General features: G+C 35.0%; 1 protein-coding gene across 1 annotated transcript in view; it reads right to left on the bottom strand.

The window, feature by feature from the left end:
• The window catches only part of Dad (Daughters against dpp), a 121,655-nt gene that overhangs the window by 78,796 nt on the left and 17,663 nt on the right, over positions 1-25,196 (bottom strand). Inside the window, exon 4 of the mRNA XM_069116195.1 lies at positions 5,469-5,519. Within this exon, the coding sequence (XP_068972296.1) occupies positions 5,469-5,519 (51 nt within the window). The remainder of the gene's footprint in view (positions 1-5,468; positions 5,520-25,196) is intronic.

The raw sequence follows: 25,196 nt of genomic DNA, 5'->3' as shown, positions 1-25,196 counted from the left end.
CGCGCGATTCAGCCCCGTAGTTTTATAACTAGTTAACTGATCTATACTTTACGTTATGAAGACCGTGGACGCGAGACATGATAAGCTCCACACGCTTTTCGTGTTTTGTGATCTACTGATTAAAAACTGTCATTCGACGTTATCATATTCTGTATTTCTAAATCTCCCTTTCTATCGCGCTTTTTACTCATTTGAATCCACGGAATAAAAATCTTGCACGCGTATATTACGCGTATTATACGAAAGATTTTGAAATTTCGTTAACATCGTGAGACACGACTGTTACGATTGTATTATACATTGAAACAAACGTGAAAATTATTAGTTATTTACATTTCTGCTTGCGATTAATTTTCCCAATTAAATGAAATTATAACAGCTTAATTTAACGAAGTAGCTTCCCAGTTACTTTACGATTGAAATTTAACAAGAATTTCTATATCTACGTTATTAATCATTTTCTACGTCCTTTTCGCTTTTCTGCTGAACCACTTTATTCCATACGAACTCTAAGTCTCTGTCAGTTCCTCGCGTTTTTCTGTTTCCACTCTTTTAACGGTATAATTTCGTTTCTCATCCAACGATAAACCTATAGAAACAAGAGAGATCGCGTTCTGAACATAGCTCACAGGCTTAATTATACCTTCAAGAACATTGGAGCCCTGACAGGATCGCTTTATATAAATACAGGCCACACTGTCGACAAGAGATATTCACCTCAAGTGGCATATAACTCGCCAACTAGTGCACTTGCATTGACGATTATGTATACAATATCGAGTCGAAGAAACTTTAGAACGCTATAAATTTTCTTAACTTTAATACTAAACATTTCTCACCATATTGTCAACCAATCGTTTATTCTCTACCATACTACCATATATACTATACTATATACCATATACCATATACTATATGCCATATTACCATATATTATATATTATATTTGTTCACTGTTCTTATTAAAATCAATTACTAACAACATCTTGTTACAAATATCTTATTAAATCGAATATTATAAAAATGGTAAAATTATCGTGTCTCTCTATATTTCTTATTTTATAAACTTTCTTTCGCCCATCGCTGTACATAGCTACATATCTACTTTCTTTATATTTACCATTAGGAATCGGGTTACTCGAGCTTACACGAGTCACATTGAATTCGAGTAACTCGACTAATCTGAATAAGGCTTAACGTCAGCGGATGTACAGTTCTTGTAGCCAGAGGCGCTATTATTTCGTCATAGCAGGCTTGGCATATAAACGGTACCATCTTGCATTATACGTCATGGTACGCGAGATCTCAATGGTCGCACAGTGTGTGTATTAATTACACGCGTGTGTATTAATTAAATCGCAATCTGTCGAGGTATGGTGCGCTAAATGTCCAGGAGAAAATTAGACGAGCACGGTGAACAGAATTTTCCAAAACGATAGTATAATTTCATTCGAGTCCTTGGCAACGGATCGTCTTGCATAGAAATAAAAGCTTACGTGTTGTTTTGTTAGAAGTCTATCTAGCATGGATCGAAGTCTTGCCGGAAACGATGTGATTTCCATGGAAAATTGCAATTTTAGACGATTATGCTCGGACATCGATTCCGAGGTAACAACTCTTTAAGGAAATCTTTAAACTTTGTACTTGGACATATTCCGTTTGGAGAATTCGATTGTTAATTTGAAAATTTGATGTTTCTTTTTAATGTAATCTAATGGTATTGACAAGTAATAATAATAATAATAATAACAATAATAAAAAGGTATTATCGTTTATGAAATAGTAGTATTATTTGTTACTTGTCTCATGTAAAATGCAATTTTTCAACATTCTGCGACAACGACGTAAGGTGTGTTATTAATTCGATGGAAATTACAGGACTAAAAACGATATTTAAATAGACTAAAAATTGTATATTCCTATAAACAGCTTACTCGTTGATCTACTAATTAAATGCTGTTATTTATTTATAGATATACCCTATAGATAGATTGTGCGTATAACAGTTTTTGAAATTCAGTTGTTCAGCTGAGAAATTGTTTAGATATTTTATATATCTACGTACATTATCTTACGTTCAAAGGATTTTTATGTATTTAAGAAAAATAGCAAATACCCGGATAATTCAGTGGAAATCACAGAATGACGAATTATTCTCGGATCAATGTAATTACTTGCGAAATAACTACTAATTATTTTATTGTTTAGTTAGCATTCTGTACTTCTTGATAATTGTAAGAAAAAAAGAAGAAATTACATCAACTACCAGAAACATAATCGTGCGAAGTAACTTTTAATATCTCGATGATTCTCGGTACCGATTAACTCAACGTGACTCGGCATCGGAAATAATTTCTAGTTCGATATTCAACTTAATTGAAAGTCGCGACGACAGCGAGACATCGATCTCCCGAAGACGATTTCGCTATAACCAACCTTATTACGCAACCATAATCTGTGAGGGATCGAACGAACGCGTCTCTCTCCAGCGAGAAGCAGGCGGAATCTATCGATGACTGAGAGATGTGCGTGCTCGTATCGATCCAGAAAACCAGTTTAGGATCAGCCACGAAAAGAGAAAAGGAAGAAAGAGGGAGCAGAGGTAGTCAAAACCAGCCGCAAAACCGAGCATTGTAAAAATGCCAGTAAAAATAGCATGGAACGTAATTTTAGGGTCTGGCCTTAAAAATTTGTTCGAAAACGATAGACTAATTTGGAGAGGATCAAAGGGTCGATTTACCAAAACAGCTAGACGTTGAAAAGTTTCCAATTTTTAGATTACTTGTAATAGATAATTACAGAAGCGAACCATCTTTTTTGCGTGATGGATTAAAGCGAATTATTTTACTTAATAAAAGTAATATTATTTAATAAGAAGAATATAATACTTATATCTAAGAACTCGTTAATTTTGGCATTGTGAATATCAATTGTACAGGCGAATTATCCTGTTGGACGAATCAAGACAGATTATTTTGTCCGATAGATTTGGACTATTAGGCGAAAAGAATCTCAGAATTGTAAAACTATTTTAATTCTATCTTTAACGGTTGATTAGTAACATAGAACTCGTAACAGTTTAGTAATCTAATTGTAAATTTAATCGGTTAAAAATGTTTCATTCAGAGACAGAAAATTCAAGGGATATAATTTAAATTGTACAAATTCGAAGAACATAGTTTTACTCGTAAAGAAATCTGTTCACTCATAAATGATCGAATTATTAATTCAATTTCTACATATGTTAAACTATCTCGATTTTCCGACAAACTTACGAAACATACATCTATACGTACTTTTGCACATTGAATTTCTTCGAGAAAAAACGTGGACGTTTTAACAGAGAAAACGAAATTCCTCTCGCAACCTGTACGAGATTTTCACGCGTAAATTAAAGTAGATTCTTGTAATTTTCTCGATACAAGCACGATAAGAGCGATCGGTTTCCACCAAGTATTAGATTGGTGTTCGTTAGCAAGTCTACGTCGACCACGGAAACGGCGATACCCTGAAACCTATAGCCATATGGTTCGTCGCAATCAATAAGATCGATTTACAACACGTCCGTTCGAGTTATAAGATGATCTTTTTCGCGTATGCAACACGGATTGGTCGTGAATGAAAATGAGAAACTGCAGATGTTCATTACGCTTGCGCTTGCGTCTCGAGAATCTGTGATGTTTCATAGCGTAGTAACAATTCACGAAAGAACATATATGTTGATGTAAATATTGTTCGAAATTAGAAACGTTAAACGATTTTACGATAGAAAATTAATATATTACGATATTTGTAGGTATATAGGTTAAATGAAATTTTCAATTTGTTAACAAACGTACAAATATATTATTACAAACTTTTGTTCGATTTTAACGTTACGATAAATATGGAATCTATAATTGCGGACAATTTAGTAAAAGGCTGATAATAACGAGATATTCTAAAAACGAACTACTAATTATTATTATTACTAATCGTCCATAGATATATCGACTCTTGGTCAACTAATTGCAACATTTATTCTAATTTCATACTTCTAAAAAACTATGTGGAAACGTACGATAAAAGTAAATAGACAAATGCTAAAATAAAGTAGCTTTAAAGTTAAAATTGAAAAGTTGAAAGCTAATTAATAGGAAATAACTGGTTATTAATATAGGATGCACTTGCAACGATGCAAGCATCATTGTATTCAGAAATATAGAACTTATTCATTTTGTTCCTGTTAATATTTATACGTTCTATTAAACTCTGATAAATTGAACGAAGATACTGATCGAATAAAAACTTTAGTTCTCAACTGAATAATCGAATTTTCCATAAGCTGCCATTTAACTCTACTAATTTACATTTGCTTACAATACTCGTTCACACTGGCTTTCAAATGCACTTTGCTTCAAGCGATACACTTGTTCAATTACGCCTATCTGCATTTTCAATGCATACTATTACATTCCAAGGCGAATAAAAATATCGCACATAGGTGACTCAAATCTTAATAAATCTCCACGATCTTCGTATTATACGCTCGTATGAAATAAATCGTTAAAATATGCTGAAAATCAATTTTCTTTACCAACTAATTTCTACGTGCATTTAATAACAGTCAATCAAAAATGTCAAATGCTGATATACATACATACATACATACATACATATATATATATATACATGCTAAAATTTTATACGATGGTATTTGAAACATTAATTCAGACACCATGAAACACGTTTCTCTGATACGTTCGTCGTAGTCGTAGAACTTTTGCTTTGAGCTAGGTCGTGAGATGTGACACGCGTTAAAGGACGATCTCCACGACTCGCATGCTAAACGTTCACGGGTAATAAACATGAGTTATCGCTCGAACGATTGCGTGGGGCTACACATTCCATGTGTTCACGTACTGTCGGTGGAAGAGATATAGCGAGGTTATAAAATCAATCAGACGTTGTAATTTACTTGTTCCAAGAGTCGACACAATAATTTCAGACACACAGTGACTTGCATTAATATTCGAACATCATGGAAAATGGAAATACCGATCGTTCAGTTTGACACATTTCCTATATATTATAACAATTTTAAACAAGCAAACAGGAACAAATTAGGCTTTTCAATAGAAACATTACGATTTCTTTCAATGTTTATCCTTGCTTTTCAATGTTTCTCAAGGGATCTTTTGATTATCCTGAATAATTAATCGTTATTACTAAATGTTGTAATTGTTATTCTAAAGTCAAGTTTTCACTGTATATCGATTTATGAATGATTTTAGCAGGCTGAGATTCAAGGTGCGTCTATAAAATGCGTCAGATTCTGGGTGCGGTTACATCAATCGATGTCGCCGATTAAATGCTATAATTTATGACATCGCTATATCTGTTCCAGCAAGTATACGGACAAGCATGGAATGTATTCGCAAACGCACACGCGTGTCCGCGATTAAAATATGAAAGAAGAAGACACTCACCTTCGGGTCTCAGTCTGTCGGCGAAAAGGCAGTACGGGGGTGGCGGCGACTCTGAAACGAGGAAGAAGAATAACGAATTAATACGTATGGCGAGTGTTTTTTCAAGAAATTTAAAAACTGGATTTTTCATTTGATCTTTTGACTTTAGATGTGCTAGTATTTAAATTATACATATGACGAGATTTCTGGTCCTTCTATCGCATACATAATTATATATCGAAGTCCTTAAGTTCGCCCCTTTTTTTATCTTAGACGCGTTAACTATTTATTAAAATTGTTATTTCTTTGATTTTTCTCTTAATTTTTTCTTATGAAAATTTCTTTACGAATACAAATTGAGCGAATAAATAATTTATAGCTTGTATTGTACTTTGTTATAACCGATAAACCGATATGGAATTATAAGAAATAAAATACTTTATGAAGTGGAACTTAATCTTTAATTTAAGCACAACTCACTATCAGCTTATATGTATATTTATTACTGATTTTTTAGAATATTAAATACCATACACGAAGCTACTAATTAGGAATCAATGAGCAAAATATAATTATTCAAATAAGTATTATCGTAATTATATGGCGAATAATTTATCTACTAGTTCCTAAAGATATATTAATTTATTTTCAGCCGTTAGTTACCCGTAAGTAATTTAAATTTTAATTTATTCTATATCAACACAGCAAGAGAAAATAATTTACAGCGTTCTGAATCTACTTCTCATCGCAATAAAAAATTTATTTTTATTCATTAACTACTCATATCTAATTTAAGTCGATATCTACTATAGATTACATTTTGCCTTATTTTAAGCTAAAATAAAATAATTCAAATTATAGCAAAAAGTAATTTACAATCTTCTCATACATATTACAATTACAACTAGATATTACCAATCGATCCAAAACACTTTTAACTTCGATAATAAAAGAATTGTTACTGCCAATTATTAGACGGCCAATGTTAATGCATTTATGCGAAATTAGCTAAAAACATATAAAATATTCAAAAGAAAGTACTCGCTACAGCATTTAGGTGAAACGAATCTCCCTTTCCTATTTTACTTATTTAAAATAACCACCATACCATAATACCATAATACAGTTGCGTTACATACTCTTATACAATATCATGTACATATATTAGGCTAATCTGCTATTGGGCTTAATCATAGATACATACGTATACGATATTTACGTTATTATACTGGTCATATTACTGATAACAGATATCAATTACAGCGTATTGCTACATTGCTATAACGCAGCTAGATTAGTCAGAGGATTCATATGCTCATATTAGCAGAAAATTCATACGTTGGAAGAACTGTAAGAAAGAAAAACAGAAAAGAAGAGAAATCTTTAATTAGGTTCCGTTTCTTTAACGATATTCATAAAAATATAAATTTGCATAAACATCCACGGTCTACCAATTACATTTATTCCGTAAGCATCCTGCGCGTCGTTGGAATACAGCAAGGCACGTTAAAAGGAAACGAAGAACATTCATTAAAGGCGCCAGACCGCGATCAATCTATTTTCGTGGGAATCTCGTTACGCTCGCGTCCCGATTCCACTTTAATCCAGAACGGATTGCCGCGACGCGACGGTTGGTCGCGAGTGCGAGAAATTAGAAACCGACTCAAGGCTCCGCGTTTCGATTAAGCGGAATTAATGGGAATCCGCGCGGGGCGGCGCGGTACGGCGCGGCACGGCTCGCCGAACGAACGAACGAAACGAAACAGGCCTGGCGCCCGTTAGAAGCCGCGCTCCAAAAGCGGACGATTCTATTATTGGCGCGGCCAACAGCGAAACCGGTACGCCGCTTTTCGTCCTTTTACGTATCGGCCTGAAAGCGTAGAGGACAAACGGTGGGCTCCCGCGAGTAAAATTGCGAACGTCAAGGTAACCGAGCGGACGCGAGCGGCGCCTAGCCGATCGAGATGCCGCGACGCGACGCGACGTCGCGTCTGCCGACAGGGAATTCTCAAGGAACGCCACCGAATCTCCTAGCGATGGGATCAAGTTCGGATATTTACTGGCAAAACTAAATCAAATACAATGCGCAACGTTCGCTTCGCAAGGATTCGAATTATGCTACGTTCATAATATGTACATATGCATGTATGTGCTTGGAAATTCGAATCAAATTGAATAATATACAGGGTGGTTGGTAACTGGAGGTACAAGTGAAAAGGGGGTGATTCTACGCGAAAAAAGAAGTCGAAAATATAGAATAAAAATTTTTTTTTAATATCTTTTTTCTTTTTTTTTAATTTTTCCATCGAGACAACGATCTACAGTGAGATCCGTTATAACGTACCGCACGCGTACCGAGTGAAAATTCAAAGTCCATTTTCTCGAGAACAAAGCCTCAAACGAAAAATTTTTATTCTATATTTTCGACTTCTTTTTTCACGTAGAATCACCCCCTTTGCGCTTGTGCCACCAGTTACCAACCACCCTGTATAAAAGATAATAATAAGTTTTACTTTGCAATTTTTTAATATTCTTCGCGAATAGACTGCGGATTTCGAGAAATTGCGTTTACGAGAAATTTAAAGGTACGAGAAAGGGTACACGGAATGCACGTAATACACAAAAGACATACTGGTTATAATTTTTAATAGATCTATGTTTGATATAATTTTTAAGAAGAATAATTGAAGGTAGACGAAAGCTGATTACGCAGAGATACGAGAGTTAAGCGCTGGTTAAGATCTTAATTAAATTAAATAAATTAGAATACGTGTTCTGGTCGCAATCGACAAATTTATATAGATTTTATGAGACGTCAAATATTTCAGATTTTTGGTGCGTTCTAAACGCATAAAGGTAAAATTATGATCGATCGATCGTTTCCATGATAATTATCGTATTTTATATGAAAGCAGGAAATGTCCTAATATTATAAGTATGTATGTACATCTATATAATACTTGCGACATACTTGAGTCCGTCAGTAAAATTTGCAATACGATTAGGCGTAGCAAGGCTGCATCGACGATACATACCGACAACTGGGTTAACGAGCTTTTTCCTTCCAAAGGATTTGTCCCTCGATCAAGACGTAGTATTTAATGATATTCATTTATTCAGAGAGAGGTCTTCTGTCGATACATTGCTCTGTATTTAATTACACACTATACCGGTATTTTGTGCTGTTTGTACACTTAATTGCACAGTGGACGATATTATTACATGAAAATAATTATATTTGGGGTAGTTTGTAGTTAGAGTTTATCGTTAGATAAAAGTACATTTGTTTGAAAATTAGACACTACCATAGTATATTGAAGGACATTATTATGTGAAAATACTGGAATTTTGAAGACTTTATATTACGCATAATTATAGGGCGAACGATGTCCAATATTTCCAAATGGAAATATTAGCTTTTTGAAAAATTTTTACTAAATTATATACTGGAAAACGTTGTTGAAAAATTCATATTTTAATTATACGGTGCAACCTATTGTTAAACAGAAATATTGGCTATTCGAGGAGTTTAGTTATACATTATTTAGTTGTATATCTATCAAGGAACAATACGATAAGAATACTGATATGATAAAATGTTAAAAAAATAAAACGTCTTCTATATGTTACACGTATTTGAACGTAACAAATATTCGGACAAGAAATATGTCGAAATTAATTCGTACGATTTCTCGTACAATGTATACAAAGAGTTTAACAATGCTACTCTTAGAATAGATTATACCTTTGAAATAAAATTACTCTTTTTCTCTTTCTTTATATCAAGTGACATGCACTTATAAGTATTAAAAAACAGACACGCGAGATATCTCGTCTAAAACGACGTACGAACAACACGGGGACGTGAGATATCTGGTTTACAGTGTCGCGTACACAACATCGTGTCGCGAGATATCTCGTCCGCGAATGCGAAGAGGTTAATCTGAATGTCCTTGACAAGGAAACGAATGCGAGGAAGATAATAGTTACAAAAAAAAAAAAAAAAAAAAAAAAAAAATAATGCAAGGAATGTAGCGCAGATACTGTACATTAAATAGAACGCATTGAAATTTGTTTACCAAACAGAAGAAGAATAAATATAATAAACATAATAATATACGGTACTTAAGTAAACATTTTACGCCAGACTGTGAAATAGCGTTTAAATTACCTGTATATAAGTAATAAATTACATTGTTGTTTTCTGTTCTACCGAAATACGTATTACGAGCTTAAACTTGAAATTAATAGCATAAAGCAACATGCAATTCTATCTGTGCGGTTGTAACAAAACAGCGAAACGTACTTTACGCCAAAATTCCTCAGTATATAGTAACAACTAATATTCGCGCAAAAGACGCATAATGGCTGACAACGGCGCCTACACACAAATCTTCTGTCACGATTGTCTCGATCCTGGCTTCCAAACGGACAATCACAGAGAATCAACTGCCGCGATTCTATTTATACTTTATACTTCGATCGAGTCACGCAGGTTCATAGAATATTTCTTTGAACTTAAACTAGCTTTAACGATTCTTAATTTCCTTATTATCTGAACTAACTCGTCAATTGAAATTCATTTGCTTCGCTTTACAAACTCCGTTTTCTAAACGTAAAGAATAAAATACAATTTCGGTGCTAACTTAATTACGCTAAAATCATTGGTAAAAAATTAGACAGACATCCGCACGCGTCGGTCGAAGAATCCCACCAACGTTCAAGTCCTATTTACAAACAGAATAAATCCATTCTATAACTCTTGAATGAGGAACAAAGAAACAAAAACAAAAAAAAAAAAGAAAAGGAAAGGAACAGAAGAGAAACTGAGAAGCGGTACAAAAAGCAAAACGACAAAAGAACATACACCTTTGTAAAGAACGTAATATCTTGAATTACGTAAGAACAAGGACACGATCCTCAAAATAATGCCTTTAAACATTTATTTATACTCACGAGAAAGTTCGTGGTTCTTTTTTTTTTCTCTAGCCTGTCTTGTCTCGTATCTTCGAAAACTCGTTTCTCGTTGATTCCCTAATGTCACGTAATATTGGAAAACAAAGAGGCTGCGATATGCTTCTCTCATACACGCGGCACCAGACCGAGGCGACGTATCAATTAAAATTAAATTTCTGACTCACTCGGCCCATTTGAAATTCTGCACCGTGCGCCGGCGCTCCTCCACTTTGCCAAAACACGATGACCTTGCCTGCCATTGCCTCGCCTTGCACGGTCGCGCAACGTATGAATGGTAGGCTAAACGTTAAGCCTAAGCGGCAACGGCCGCTACGTGTTCGCGCAGGTTGCGATGCAAACGATGCAGAGAAGCGAGTGTTCGCGTGTTCCTCGATAGTTCCAGTAGAAACCTTGCACCCCTTCAAGACGCAGACACTTTGACTTTGGAATTTCACATGATAAAACATATGTTGACCCTTGATTAACAAAGTCGAAGCTAACTAGACTTGTATACACGTACAATGTACGATCGTTGACGGTTGATCTAACTTGACTTCCTGTGGAAATCCTACACGGATACGGTAGAATTATGGGAGGTAGACTCGCAACGGAGTAGACTGTAACGACGAAAGCAGGTAGGTAGAGAATGTAAAGATAGAAATTGTAAAAATTCTACACCGCAATGCAGATGTAGATAGTGTGAAGTTATGGACAATCGGCTAGATATCGCGTAGGATTATCGGCTACGATGAAAGAAGTTTTAATATACAAGCGACTAATCTCCTTTGGAATGGAATTGAACGAAATAGAATGGTATGTCAAAAGGAATAAGCGACTTTGAAATTGTACACAATGAAGGAAGAGTTGTCCCTTGATTAACAAATTCGAAGTTAACTGTACACGTGGTCGATCTACTGTGGAAATTCTGCGCACAGAGCATACAATTATGGAAAGTGGATTCGCAAAGATTGCAATAGAGGAAAAGTTGCCAAATGCCAAACTCCATCCCTCGATCAAGAGGGCCACCAGCTGTACAAATACAACTAGTCAGACAGCTATGACAGCTAAGTACTACAAAACATCTTTCAAGTCGAGAAATTCCTTAGGGTTAACGTTCGATCCGGTGAAAAATGGGAAGAGTAGGTTTTTCCCATGTTCAACGGACATTTCCATCTGCGGACATTTTGTAGAGCGACCAACACCCGTCACAAGTTCCGTGTAAATACCGCCGTCACAGAACATAACTTACTTGCTATAATCCCTTCGAACAGGAGATTATTATTAATCTCAACTTATTAGTCACTCCTCACTTTATCTTCTTCGAGGAAAAGTTGTTGGAATAAAGAGTATATTTAAGTTATTAAATCAGTGTTATAATTATTCAACCACTCCTATTATCTTAATGGAATCTTAGGGGATCGGCTGATTCGTGGCGTCGATCATCGTATCGTAACGAGAATTTACGACTCTCGTTGGCGCGCTCTACGCGAACGGTCGAACAGGTGGAAAATGTGAAAAACTCTACACTCTAATGTACATGTACCGTAGCTAGTGTAGAATTATGGAGAAAATAGAATTTAACAGATGTTGATGGAAAAGAACAAAAAAAAGGGATTTAAGTATATAAGACATCTCATTTGAGGTGCAATTGAACGAAATGGAATATTAGACGAAATGGAGTAAACGACTTGGGAAATGCAAATGATAAAGAAAAAGTTGAGCCTCGATTAGCAGTGCACAGTCAAAGTTGACTATACATCGCTAAGCTTAGCTTAGTTTTATTAGCTAACTATATCTTGTAGAATCTACACTATAACAAAATGAGTAAAATGACGAAGAACGAAGTTGCTAGATTATAATAAAGGGACGGAAATTTAAATGTTTGAAATAGCATTATATAAAATAGTAGTAAATGAAAAGAAGTAAGTGAATGATCTTAGAACGATGAAGAAAACACTGATAACCGGCTGACAGTACAAAGGAAAATTTAACTATGAGTAATAGATACATACTTGAATAATTGAAAGAACAACGTTTATCTCCTTACTAGAAATTTACGACGTTATATGATGGTATAATATAGAGAATAATAAAATAACAGACGTTTAAATGTACTTAAATGTGACTAATCTCTCGAAAAGGAATCCGATGTGAAAAGAAAGAAGCAGTAAATAGCAGAAACTGAAGTGGAATTACTTGCTAACAACGAGATTGTATGTTTCGTTGGATTAAAAAAGATGAAATTATTAAATTGGTTAATCAGCAGTTTCGTGCATGATGAATACTTAAGAGTTATAATGTAATGTGATATATGACTACTACTTAACTAGTAGAATGGGATTAAAATGACCTATGCTTGGATAGTGCAAGGTTGAAACGACCTAGAATAAGAATTTTGCTTACAATGTTGCATTTGATACAGCGATCTAATCGAAACTTTATAATCTCTGCTTGAAGCTTCTCTAACACCAGCTATAAAATTGTAAGAAAATGAAATTTATTTCTTTCCACTAATTATATATCTCTCGCTACTTATTAACATAAGATATTAGTCTTATTTCCTTTTACCGGTTACATAATATATCGTAGGTATGTAATGTCATTCAATATTGAAGATATGATTTCATTAAACTGAAAATATTTAGAAAATTTAAAGGATAATGTATGGTTCAATATTAGGAGAACCAGTTTGGTTATTTTGCCGAATCAGCAAATCAGCAACAACGAAATTATTATTTTCACTAATAAGTAAAATTATTCATAAGCACTCAACGTTTAAAGGAAGATAAGTATTTCTCTCTCTTTTTTTTTCTCTCTCTGTTTTTAAAACATTTTAAGTAATGAAAGCATGTTTAAATAGAAGATAATAAAAAAGGAACTCTTGTATTTGCAATGTTAAATATACGTTTAAGTGAAATTGTTGTGACTCAGTTCATGTAAAATTATTAGGGATTAATTTATCTAAGATTATTACACTATTTTTCTTCCTTTAAATAAAATCTCTCCATTAGTTTCCGTGTCTGTACGAAGAATTAGTACAGTGCCCATAGTGTTAAAATGATAGTCACATTCTCTGCTACTAATAGAAAACCACATGATATAATCAACGAAAATTACATTCTAACTTTGATTTACGAAACCCCAGTTTTCGATTTCGACGCGTTAAATCACAACTCGTATCTTAAATTTAGAAAGCAAAATTTTAACGATAACGAATTTCGGTAAGAACTTAATATTATCCATACCATGATACATTTTTGTATTTTTATATTTCCTATAAATGCATAAAAATTCGTAGTCTACTTATCAGAATCTATCAAAGAAATTATATTTTCAGAATCACGAATCCTACGAAGAAGCTCGTGTCGTAAACTCAAAAATAAAATAAAGCATGATATTTTGGTCGCCACGACGAAACGTATTGAAAGTCGTATTTTGTGGTCGTTTGAAAATACCAGAAAACAAAGAAATATGCAAATCGCGTTCGAACAAAACGATAATAAGAAATGAAAACGCAAGAAAACGAAAGATAGGAAATCGTTCTAAATAAATATCGCGACAATAAAAAGTGATACAAGTGCGACAATTTGCGTAATGATGCCGTCTAGCCGATGATAATCGATTTATCCAAGTGAATTATTAACAACGCCGCAATATTCGAACGTTGTCGAACGTAAAACCAGATAAAGACAACAACAGTGTGTCTGTGCCGTTGCGCGTTGCGAAAACAAGGCGCCACCGTGAATGCGATTCACCTTCGATAAATGTCGACGAACGCTATAGCCGTGTTTCGACGGCTATAAAATGCTCGATGATAATGTTTACGTATTCAAGAAAATCGTATTCAAGTCCGCCGAACACATTCACGAAATACGGCGAGAATGGCAAAAACTTGCAGACACTGAACACCGATCCTCGTGGCATTAATAAATAATTTAATTTACTTGGCAAACCTGTTTCGCCTTGTCGCGCGTATTTAAAACACGCTTCCATATTATTTTCAAAATCGATCCTTGATATTAAGTAAATCAAACATCGAGCTGTTAGTATTGCAGCTATATCGTTGATATATATGTATAACGAGTATATAAGAAATATAAAATTAAATAGCTATGTGATCGTAATATGAGAAAAAGTTTATTTTACTAACACTTATGTATGTAAAACATTCTTATTAATTAATTTCAAAATTGATTCTTGAAACGAAGTAAATTCACGTGGAACATTGAAGTTGTATTATTACATACATGGAAAATATGAAATTATATAAATAGCTATATGCTCGTACGTTTGTAGTATTATGTTCTACTTTCGATTAAGTAGAAGTCGAAGATCTTGTTTGTTCGAAGATTGAAAATAAATTATTATAAATATATGTATTACGTATACATAAGAATTTCAATAAAATTATGAAAGCTTTAATAGGAATGATTTAATAGGAATTGATGACTAGGAAATGTTATCAATATTATTTTAATTGCATCAGTCGATACGTAGATATTTTATAATCGACGTTATTTCATTCTTTAAATTTTTTACTGTTTGCCATAATTTTTACGCATTCGATAATCCACGAAATCACTATTCCCTCTTTTTCGCAATATTTAACATATAAAATGTGTTAGAAATAAAATGTCAATGAGCACCTACAACTATACTAAATATTTTATGAGTAAATAAAAAATAGTCGGAAGTTAAAGCGAAGAAAAAATCAAATCTCCGTATTAAAAATACATATTCCTATCTAATCCTGCTACATTCCTTCCACGCAATTGTGTTTTTCTAATACTAAGAAATACGTGAATAGAATACGAAAAAATTTCTATTGGTATGCATGATTTCACGCTTCAACTTTGAGTTAAACTACTTCCTAAAGCATTGCAAATCCATTTTGCTATAAAAATGGTGAAGGCATTGAAATATAAAAATTCAACGATCGCAACAGTATCGACCTTCTCTCGGCCTCTCGAAGCTGTATTCTTACCAAAAAGTAATAAAAAAAAAGAAGGAAAAGAAAACGATCTAACAACCTACTTATACGCAGCAACAAATTCATATACATGTATAATGTTGCAGCCCTAAGCAACGCCTAACCCCAATCCCAAATTCCACTTTCTCCATTCAAGAAGAAAAAAGAATGCCAAGAAACCTGTTACCTCTCCTGAAAACCCAGCCACCATATCTCTACCAAATCTCCCTGTGAAGCTCTTCCTGAAAAAAACTACCTGTAGCCTCGGTTCGTTTTTCGCTCCAACCATCTTCCTTCGATTTTTAGAAACATTCTTTCATGACCGTATACATAGCGTTGGAAGAAAATTCGAAGAGAATCGAACGGCAATGCGTGTACGCGACAGTAGCCGGCGAGCAAAGCCGAGACAGAAACCGGTGCGGTGCAACGAGTTGCGCTCGCAGTGCTCGGGTTCGGTTCGGTTCGGTCAGCTCGTTGGCTAATGCCGACTGGCCTCGACAATTAGCTGGCGCCAGCAATGACACGCAGCGGCGCCGGGCTGCTCCCCCCTCTTCCCGTCTGCACGCCGCTCCCCCTCCCTATGGCATCTTCTCCCGCCAGCAACGCACGGCTGCTCCCTCCGCTTCCCGCGCCAATGCTTCCCCTTCCATTCCGCGCTCTCCCCACTTCTCGCCCCGCTACCCCTTCGAAACCGCACATGTTCCACGGCGCCCCGTCCTCAGACCACTTTTCCTCCCCGTTCTTCGCGTATCGTTCGACTCGATCTTTCCTCTCTCCTCCTCTCCCATCCCCCTTTCTCTATCTTTCTCTGCTCTTTCTTCTATTTCTCCTCGAGCCTGCCTTCTTCTCCTTGCTTGCTCTCTTTCCTTCTTTCTTGGCAGGCCGCGACTCGCCCAATATATGCTTTATTTTTAGATTCATTTCCTTCTGACTATAACTTTGATTGTGCGGCTATTGGTAAATGCCGGTCGGTAGTAGTACGCTGTTTTTGAAGTGGATTTGATTTTATATAGAGACGCTATGGACAGAGGTGTATATGTTGGTAAGACGTATCGTAGGGATTTCTTCGAGTTTATTTAATTGTTCTTTTTCTTCCTTACATATAGTTTGTTTTCTACGCACGGTGCTTTGTCGTTGATTTATTAACCAGTTCTTTCTTGATGCGTCTGTCCGGTTGTTACACAGACGCGTCCCCTCGCGTTGTTTCTCATTCTGCTTCTACAAATGCGTCGCAAGCTTTCTCTGTACGTGTATACTATCCGTAGAGGCATATACGCTATACATCCTCATACGAAAGTGTACTTGACATCTTTAATCGCGTTTCACTTTGAAATATAACTTGTCGATATTAATATGGTCAGATCGTATGAATGTTATTAATCGAATTATACAAATCTTTAAAAACGTTGCATTTTTACACGATATTTGATAGCGTAACTTTGGTGTTCTCTCATATATATTATTTATTGATCAAAATTGAACATACCATAATGAAAATGGTGTATATAGATAAAAGAGAATATAATTATTATTTCACCTGGGTAAAGTATTGAATATATGTTTATTAAACATGCGCGATGTGCCAAGTCATTCTATAAAACAGTCTTATGAATTTTTCTAATGCTCTTAGGGACTAGAGAATCGGTTCTCCTCGATCTCTCCATCGTTGAAATTAATCTTCAAATTTAACCATCGCATCGAATAAAAAACCAGTTCGTTATTATTTCCCTCATTATCTGCTTTTGTCATAACGTTTATAATGAATCGTTTATAAACTTATATACATACGACATTCGCTTCTTGCTGCTGATCAAAGAATATCCTGTCTCCATCCTGTCGAAAAAGACCTAAGACAAACCCTGGTACTCCGATGTAGTATAACATACAATATAAACAAAATACACGTGCGAGGAATTCAGTAAAATTCATAAATACTTTAATAACATTTTTCACCGATTTATTGCAAGTGTCCTGATACTTTTGAACGGGGGTGTACGTACGCGAGAAGCGCGCTGGCGCGAGCGACCCGCCGCTATTATTAGACGTGGAAACCTCAGCGTGGAATCCGAAGGATTTCGTTATTTTCCTATATGGAGATTTTCGTTTCGGCGAATCTTCGTGGTGGTTCGTCGGCGTGCGGTACGTCCCGCGTCCGCCGTCTCGTCCAATCCCGACGGTTATTAATAGGAAAGTGAACCGGCGCGCTCTACGCCACGGTGTTTACCTCGCGCGCCGATTTTCCGCCGCTGCTGATTATCGATAGATCGCGTACGGCGCGGCGAACTGTGACGAATCTCGGCGCGTCGTCGTCGCGAGATAGCGAGCTCCGCCAATTTCTCATTCCCTGTACCCAATATTGCTTAAGCGGTATTTGCATTAGGCAATTTTTCATCGAGTCGATCAACCTTAAGTCGTTCGACGTCAACACCGTGTAAACTATCATTTTTGATCTAGCGGAAACTATTTTGACTCCTCTTGCACAACGGTTTACGAAGTAGAAATATCAGTAAATTGACGAGTTCTAAGTTCGCGAGTTGCTTTCTTTTTCCTTTCCATTACTTATACGCGTGTCCACTAATAATGGCTCGTTAAGGATGTAAACGAATATGGAATTCTTAAATTAGTATCTTAAATTCTTCTTTCAAACGGACTTTGTATTTGAATGTTACATAATTTTAGAAGATCGTATCAAATTGAATAATCAGATGTTACCTGAAGAAATTTATATAATTCGTAAAATTTATTTCTAAAATTTCCTAGTAATTTTATCGTTTTTCCAAAGGTGATGCTAATTGAATACAACGAGTGAGATACCATCGTCAGGTGACACAAACGTCAATTTTTAATACATCGACCACACTTACAACTTTTATATATATATATATATTTCTTAATCTTCCAAAATTATACATAAACAATAAAAAAAGGTTATTTTTATACTGGAATATTCCTATTAATTTTCAAATAATTACCTTTTTCAATTTGTCTATCAAATTAATTAGAATTACTGAGAAACTACGCGCAAAATCTCTCTACATAACACGTTGATCGTGCTAAATAACAAACACAAGGCCGTAGAGTATAAACCTTAATTAAGCATTAACCTGAATTAAATATCGAACGATTTGAGATCGTTCAATCGAATCAGTCGGCTAAAAGTTGCCTGATATAAACACAGCTCAACGTGCTAAGGAATATTGGTTTATGAGTTTTCTCGTAAGCATTCCACTGGCAGAAGGCGGTCCCATAAAAACGATTAGAGTAATGCTCTTATGATCATTTGTCCAATATCGTGGACACGATTTATCGCCGCAGCGGCTGTGTCCATATCTTTTCTATTGCTTCACGCCTAAATGTCACGACAATCTTTATAAGAGCACCTTTTTTTCCCTCCATCCTTGCTACGTGTACGTAATCAGCCTACGTCGATATTATTCAGATAAATGACAAATACATTTATTTAATAAAGTCGACTTCTCGAGATCGTATTTAAAGGTGTTACGAACTTCGTATCATTTAGAGATTTTATTTTTTTCAATGCTGTGTACCTATACGCTTGGTGATATTTCGCACGTCGAGTACGCGGTATTTAGAGCGCATTAAATATACTAGGCGCCGTATTATAAATAAAATTAGAAGTTATACGATTTTAATATAAATAGATTTTATCTTCAATTAGTTTCACGAGGAAATATATAGACCGATATCCCATGCTAAGTATACTAAGCGACACCTTAAAAGTGCGGCAATAAATTTTTCATGGAAATACGCGTATTTCACGGTGAACGTTCGTCCTATGAATTCTAAACTGATATCTCAGAAATATGGTAAATATGACTAATAACAGGAAAATAACAACTTAGTATATTTCTACTTCTATTAACTCGCTTTTATTTCTATTTCCTACTTTCTATCCTGATTTCTATCGTAAAAACGAACAAGGATAAACCTGACTTTGCCAACGTTTCTGCGATAGTACATCTCCGATTGAAATTATTTCTGTAATTGTACGATTCTACTACGACACCTCAATTCCTATATTCCCATCTCATTCTCATTTTAGGAAACACGAAAGACTCGACAGATTAAAAATGAAGACACGTTCTATTCGCAAAGGTACAAAGTATAAAGCTATATATCGAACATAAAGCTAAACTATGATCGAATAATGAAAAATGAAATATAGAATGTTTATCTACATCTAATTATTCCTGTCAGTTCGTTTCTTTATCGTTTCAGGTTCTAAATCAGAATCAATCGATCATCTAGGTCTAACTAGTTTCCAGAAAAGTTGGGGCAGCGTCGAGTCAAATGATCGTTAGAGTTACGTAAAGCCGCGTTTTGCTGGCGCCTTCTCTATTTACTCTCTCTCTTTCCTCCTAATACTGTCTTTGTGTCGATAGGACGCGACAGCTTTTTGTGGTTGAATTTGTGTCGCCAACGAGCAGACAGACGGTGCCGTAAGACGATCAAATTTACAAACTTTACGGTTACACGAGGAGCCCGTTAATGACAAGTGTCTGTGTAAACTAGACAATTATGTATGTTACTTTTATGCACTTGATGACTTGGAGCCTATTTCGCAAGAGTGCGAGATAATAGATAAGTGTACGAAGGAAGTACGATAAACTTCTAAATACTAGCTGTAATGCTTCTATTTAATATAGGTAATATTTGCTCGATATTAAAATAACATTTCACTTGGGAAAATTAAAACTTAATATTCGTCATTACGATCCGAAGAATAAAAAAAGAAGCAATTCTGTAAAAATTTAACACGTTACTTATTATAGTATAATTATGATAATCCGGCAATCGGATCCAATGTTCAGACGATGAAAATAGATTAAGAAAATTCACTTACATATTTATTTGCTATTTTATACGTCTCATTGTATTTCTATATTCTTATATATTATACCTTTTTATTTGATATAATATATATGTATGTACTTTTATTAACAAATCTATACTATTATTATATCACGTACGATATCCATATTTATATTTATTTTTAAGCTGATATGTATATATATAATTTTGAAATTTCTTCCTCGAGATCGCATTAGAAAATTAAGATTTTAATAGGTATAATAAACAGTAGTACTGTATAAATGTACAAAACTTCGTTTCCTAGTTGTTTTATTTGGGGAAGAGAAACGAAAAAGGTAAAGAAATTTCTAACGTTAAAATTCCAACGTTAGCAGACAACGAGTGGTGATTTTCCCAAAGGAGGTAGTCATAAATCTTAAAAAGAAAGTAGACGAAACTGAATTGATGGATCTAGACAACCTTCGATCGTCAAGATAATCGTACCTGCTATTGGTTTACCGTGAAACACCGTTCAGACCTTTAAAAGATGTCGCCCAACTAATGGGACAACGGGCATTGCCTACCTGCTGCACGACCGTTTCGTTTCAAAAAGAAAGTTTGATTGGTACTTTTCAGTGCTAATATGACAACTCAATCGTTCGAGTGCATCTCTTTTCAAGCACATTAAATGCTTAAAATAAACATTTGATGTATCGAGTACGGCATCGTGATACAGCAATTAAACGTTTTAATTTTTAAAAGGAAATTCAAATTTTCTGGCCGTCGAATATTACTTCAATATCATCTACGTTTATGTCTAAGATGATTAGAAGAAGCAAATAATTAATAGAAGACGATTTAACAATAAAAATAAAAGAAGTAGGGAAAAACATTTGAATAAAGATAAAAGAAATAATGCGGAAGATATAGAAATAAATATAAGAATTTTAAAGTAGTAATAACTCACCAAGTACTCTGTACAACAAATTCTAACTTTTACAGTAATATATAATTTCCTAACGTTATAATTTTCTGCAATCAATCTAATGAATTTATTAATGTTTCATATTTTTTAATAACAATAGAACCGTTGATGCTATTATATTTGGTGTTTGATCACCTATTTCGATATAACAACTTGCTATTATAATTCTCAGCTATATAATTACCAGTCCCTAAGGAATAGGTAGCATCAACGTTCTAGATCTATTACGCTCTTACTAGTGGTTGTTACAATTTAATTGAATTATACTTATGATCAATTATCGTACCTCAAAGGACTCCTGATATCTTCAACATTCTAAGTAACTTAAATACCCGTTACAATATTAATCTTTTTGCTCTGCCACCACTATACTATATATAACAGCCAAGCTGTAAATCTACACTTTACTACGAAGCATAACATGCTAATCATTCATGTTTTATTCAAGCTATTTTAAATTAACATACAGGGTGTTCCATTTAGAGTTCCCTCGAAAATATGAGACGTTAATTATATTAAATATTGAAATATTAACGATATACAAAAATGTCTCGAGCAAATATTCACTAATTTCAGATTCTGTACAACTTGATGGCGATAATACAACGAAAGAAATTCGCACGTTAACTGCACATGCGATTCTGTCGAACAGTATACGAAAGAAGATTTCATCCGTTAATTTAAAAAGTAAGCATTCAAGTTGTACTATTTCTAATACGTAACTGGAACAAGTTTCCATTTCATACTGTTCGAAGAACACATACGACTCCCTTCGATAATCTTAGACGAACGACGATTACTTAAGGCAAGGAGAACACCTGTGTTCGTATATGTATGTGCTATATATGACATTAGGTCAAACTCTAGTCACCTATGTCAGCGAAAGGGTTAAGACCACGTCCATCTCACGTTCTGTATTCGATTCGTTGAAAATTATCCAGCAACACGTATCCAACTGGCTCGAAACGACATAAATACTTGGAACGATTTTTCACGTTGGATCTGCGCTGTCTTGACGACAGAAGTACAAAGCGGTGGTTCATTGGCGATTCCCATGGCGATGCAAAACGTCCGCTTTCATCAAAATTTATTGCTGCTCGCGACTGCTACCGGCGCGCGGGGACAATCAACAACATTTACACGTATCGATACCATTCATTATTCCGCTCTTGTTCCTTTTGTTGTTCTCGTACAGGATTCACTGGCAAAAAAAAAAGCCACAGCAGCATTCAAACGCGATTCAACAGTATGATTTTTTATTCAGTTCACGGACGCTTGTACTCCCATTTACCTAGGAACTCGACCAGCTGGACATCGACTAATCCTCCTCGCTACCGGTAATAAATTACAGTTTCACGTTGACCTGTGGCTAACAGGGCTCGTTAGCGCGCCACGCACAGCTGACGATTAGCATTTGGTTCGCGGCATGCTGTCGTTACAGCGTAGGCCTTTCACGTGGTTAAATTATTCGCACGTCTCCGAAACGACGCCGGAGGTTTCACACGTCCCACGGACAACACAGAGGATTTAAAGGTGGCCTTCCCTATGAGGTTTGTAAGTACAACTAACACGATTGCGACAACTGAAGCATCAAGCATTTATCGATAGATATACATGCTGCTCACGCTATTGGTTCACATGTCTTTTTTTCTTTTTTTTTTTTCTTTTTTTTTTTGTAGACGATCGGTTTGCGAGCAAAATTATATGTTGTCGCAAAGGAAAACTTTTATCGGTGGTCATCGCCCCACTACTTGCCGCTTGCAGGTGGAATCCCAGGAAACATGGGAAAACCCACGTCTTCCCAATTCGTACCCGATGGGGCAATAACCACAAGGAACCTTTTGACTCAAAGATGTTTCCTGCCAATTGACAGCCTTAACGATAAATCAAACAGCCTCGTTTATGACAATTCCTTAGGATTATTGCGGTCCGCTTAATTCTATGTGCACAGCTGGAGGTCGCCTCAAATGTAAAGAGTCACCGGACATAACACACCTACATTGTCAATTTTCATTTTACTTATTTATCGGTTGTTATATCGTTATATTACGTTATAGTACCATCAAATAAACTATTTACGGGAATTGTTATGTCCTAATTTTTAGATCACGATAAGAAATTTTTATATTCTCTAATACTTCTTCTCTCGTATCAGCAAATAAAGTTTCAGTTACAGAGGGTTAAGCTTTATATTGATCATAATGCTGAAGCATATTCCTATATGGGAAACGATTTGTGCTTTTATGGTCTTTTTATTTCCTCGTATGAAAGAAGTATTTCTTGCGTCGATCTTATTTCAATATTACAGCGAAGAATGTTGTTCTCCGTTTGATGAAAGTTTTACTTTCGTCGATTATTATGGCTTATACATACTCCATACAGTATGAAACATTTGATATCAATCAAACTGTCTGTCACGATCCTGTACAGGTATTGGATGGAATGTGCTATGCTACTCTGTTCGACAAACAATTTTATCCAACATTATCGGTGACAATTTACGATATAATTGTGGATTGGCTGCCGGAGACAATAACGCGCTATTGTTTGCCGTGGCTCTGCTAATTTATTGGAATTCTATATTTACGACGTCTTCACGGGATAATACGTAGACGCGGATGACTTCATAAATCTGTTATTCCTGAAATTTATGTTGGTGACAGCTGATTTTCTCGAGACATCTTAACGACGTTTAAAGTCAGACTTGCATTATGTTATGGGTAGCGATGTTTAAACGAGCGTCCGTGTATTTGTCAATGGTGACAAATAGCGTTGTTCTATGCTTTCAATAGAGTATAAATGTTCGGTGTCGATTCGTTGAAATTAGTTGGATTTTAATTTTGAAAAGAAAAGACACGTGGTTCAAATAAATTGAATAATTTGCACAACGACTGAGGGATAAAACACAACGATTTTCTAAATTCCCAGCTTCTATTAAAATTTGATACGGTATGAAAACCGTGTTCAATTTTAATAATTTATCTAAATATCTTTTATACACCGAACATCAAATTAATAACGTTAATCCGTTACTTTTAATATAAAATTACAGATGTGTTTGAAAAAACGTTCAATAATCCAATGTTCGTAAAAGGCCGTGGAAAATTAAAATCAAGTATCGAGCTAATGATATTAATTCGTCGTTTCTAATTCTTAATGACAGTCGCACGTACAAATTTACAAAAATTTGCCGGGTAATTCGTAAATGAGTTTACACTAATTGCCATTTAATTCGGACGTATCTCAATTACGTTTCTGCATTGTCAAATTACGATTTCTCTAATAAACGCGAATTCCACCGTGCGCTCAACCGTTGAATATATCGCGCAATCAATGTCACCTATTGATAGCCAAATGAAATAGCTAAATGAGAAAGTGGAGCTCGACGTTTCATTTTACGCTAATTTAATGTCTCTAATAAAATATCAAAACTATGCGATGCTATAAAGTATGGAACATTTAGTTACGCGTACGTGCATCTTATGATTCGATTTCATTTTCTCCTCTTGCGCCAAGTTCGGTATTTATATCATTAACTGATACATTGTTCAGAAAACGATACAGTACAATTGGAAGCGTACGAAACGTTGAATTCGATTTTAAACGAAATTAATTATTGTAAGAGTAATGACGCGAGTACGACGATAGTTTGCAATCTGCGTCGTGCATGAACCAAAACAAACGAAATCTATTAGTCAGTGCATTATTACATCTCTATAATTAAATTATCGGCTTCCAAAGCATAACAATTACCCCAAACTTATCAGAATTATAAGGTCATCTCCATTTTTATTTACCAGCGCTTGCAAAAATTTATTACCATAACCGAATGAGCATAGTACGTTGCATACATAACATCGCTAATTTTGTGTTATAATTACACCGATTATATCTTCATTTCGATATAATTGTTTGGCGATTTTTGTAATATGAAAATAGAATTTTAAAAAATTTTCTGAACAGTCAAATTTAGGGTAAATATATCTACATAGCTTATTACGTATCTCCATCCCAAAATCGAATTATA

This window comes from Bombus flavifrons, chromosome 7 (assembly GCF_040668555.2).
Source record: "Bombus flavifrons isolate JBK064 chromosome 7, iyBomFlav1_principal, whole genome shotgun sequence".
NCBI lineage: Eukaryota > Metazoa > Arthropoda > Insecta > Hymenoptera > Apidae > Bombus > Bombus flavifrons.
Note: the sequence above shows the minus strand (reverse complement) of the source record. Positions and strands in the feature narration are given on the sequence as shown.